The sequence below is a fragment of the Odontomachus brunneus genome, unplaced genomic scaffold (assembly GCF_010583005.1).
Source record: "Odontomachus brunneus isolate Ranch 3 - 2012 unplaced genomic scaffold, Obru_v1 Obru_scaffold_116, whole genome shotgun sequence".
NCBI classification, from domain to species: domain Eukaryota; kingdom Metazoa; phylum Arthropoda; class Insecta; order Hymenoptera; family Formicidae; genus Odontomachus; species Odontomachus brunneus.
Window position 1 is genome coordinate 141,324 of NW_022639566.1, and position 2,555 is coordinate 143,878.

Sequence of the window (2,555 nt, forward strand, 5' to 3'; positions counted from 1 at the left end):
GCGTTTTGGAAAGCTCTCGAGATGTGCTATAAGAATATGCAATGAAAAATGGGGTGTTCCATTTAAAAAAATTAATGTGACCTTGACCTGACTTTCGCTACGCAACCCAAGGTCAAACTGATGTGATCAGTAAATACATATTTTTAAACGCCACAACTTTTGTCTGAAACATTTTTTTGTAAAACTTATATTTTTCCTGATATTCGGGCGTCCCGGTACTTTCCGAACACCCTGTATATATAATATATTATATTATTTATATATTATATATTATATATTATATAATATATAATATATAAGTATATAATATTATATTATAAATATATTATATATTTTTTATATATTTTATATATCAATAAAATTGTTATATATAATATAAACATTAAAAAGTAAAAAACATTTTATTACAAGAATAATCTGCTATGATTGGTCAATTTTTTTACAACCTTACAAACATTGTGCACCGGCTGTTTAATTTAAATAATTTATAATTATATTATTAAATTTATTGTTATGTTTTACTTTCAAATAAAGCACACTGTTACAGAACACAATCTTTCTTTTTTTTTAAACTTACGACAAAAATGGGAAGCAATTGTTTGTAAACGTTAAGTAAGTAACAAACAGAGGCAGCTCGGACATTCTATTAATAAGAGGTGGAAGGACAGTATCCCAGATAGCCAAACCTGCGCAAACAAATTTCGAGCAGAGTTTGCTACCAATTTTTTATGGCAAATAGATAACAAATTTGATGCAAGATCTGTTATAGCAAATCTTGCTGCCAAACTGTCACCAGATATGTGACAGATTCTGTTGTCGGATAATTGCTGCAGATTTGCAGCAAAAACCGTGCAGAGTTTGTAGCAATCTGACAGCAGATTGGCGGCAGAAACCGCGCAGAGTCTGCTGCGCTGCAGACTCTGCGCGGTTTTTGCTGCAAATCTGCAGCAATTGCCCGACAGCAAGCTCTGTCGCCAAAACCGTAGCTGAATGAGGACACAGATGGCTATAGTTTTGGTGTAAATTTTTGATTAAATTTGTTGCCAATTTGCGCGCAGTCTGCGCTCAATTTGCTTACTGGGTATATAAATACACAACAAATATTTTATAAATGTAAATTATTTATTTCTCTATACGCTGTTAACAAAGTAAAAAACAAGTAACTTTTATATATATTACTCTTATATATATTATAAACAAAAACAGAAATACTAGTATATACACAAAACAAAAAAAAAGATAAAATACTTGTATCAACTTGCGTCGCTGAATGAAAAGCACTCATTATTTAACTAGCATCAGTAATATCCCTGAGAAGTGCGAGTTTTTCTTTTTTATAATATAATAAATTTGTTAAATATTTTTCGATGTTTTGGGTATGGTTTTCTAATATAATTCTGATATTTTTTTGCTCTGTTACAATCTCATTTCTTAAATCTAGTCGTGCCTGTTTCTCTTCTCGGATTTCTTTGGTCAAATTGTCCATTGTTGTAATATATGTTTGTAGAAGTTGTGATGTTGTGTTTACCTTATTTTTTCTATTACTGTTCAATAATACCTATAAAATTCAAATGTTGACCAATACTGATTATAACGTATAAAGAATATATGTCACTATGTACTTACATGATTGGGATTTACAGTATTAACTTCAGTTGATATACTTGTACTTGCAGTTGGAGGAATTATATTTTCTTCATCTTCCACATTTAGATTGGATGTTACATCAATATTTTGAGCATTTGGTGCAACATTTTCTTCTGCCATTTCACAAGTCAATCTGGAAAAAAACACAGTCTGTTACAAAGTTAAATATCAATTTTAGTTTTGCTCCTGAAGGAAAATCAGGACGCACTGCTATCTTAAAGAATGAAATATATATATTCAATGACTTCACTTTACTTTCGAGAGAGATATAGTAAAATTGTAAATACATTTCCATTTCAACTTACTGTTCAGATGTACTTGCATCTTTTCTCACAATTAGACCTTGTCTTCCACAAACCGCTAAAGGCTGGATATTATGCTTATGGCCCAATAATTCTTGCAGTTCTCTGTAATAATAATAATGTCATTATTATATATATATTGTACATGTTGCATATATTGTGTATGTACGTGTGTGCCTAATATATAAGGGTTGAAAAATTATTTATTACTAAGCAGTAAACGTACCAATACTTGGATGCCCATAACATTGACAATTATGATTGTTTTGTCTTTTTTTTTAAATACGAATATTTAAAATTTCAATATATAAACTATATATATTCTATGTTGAAAGTTTTAATATTCATATTTTACAAGCAAAACAATAAGAATGTTCACAATTATGTACCGCTGTTATAAATGTCCAGGCATTGGTACATTTATCTTTACTTTTCATGAAAATTAAAAATCAATAATATGGTAAAAGTACCAATGATTAGACATATACTTAACTGTAGACATTCTTATTCTATTTTTATATGATTAAATATTTAAACTTTCAAATATATATATATATATATATATATATATATAAATATATATATATATATATATATATATATATA

At 28.5% G+C, this 2,555-nt stretch overlaps 1 protein-coding gene across 1 annotated transcript in view; it reads right to left on the reverse strand.

Annotated features, from left to right (window-relative positions):
- Positions 1 to 1,131: 1,131 nt before the first annotated feature.
- The window catches only part of LOC116849438, a 4,955-nt gene continuing 3,531 nt past the window's right edge, over positions 1,132 to 2,555 (reverse strand). The window contains exons 4-6 of the mRNA XM_032826579.1: positions 1,953 to 2,054; positions 1,627 to 1,780; positions 1,132 to 1,558 (exon numbers count right to left, since the gene is read on the reverse strand). Coding sequence (XP_032682470.1) covers positions 1,289 to 1,558; positions 1,627 to 1,780; positions 1,953 to 2,054 — 526 coding nt within the window. The 3' untranslated portion in view covers positions 1,132 to 1,288. The remainder of the gene's footprint in view (positions 1,559 to 1,626; positions 1,781 to 1,952; positions 2,055 to 2,555) is intronic.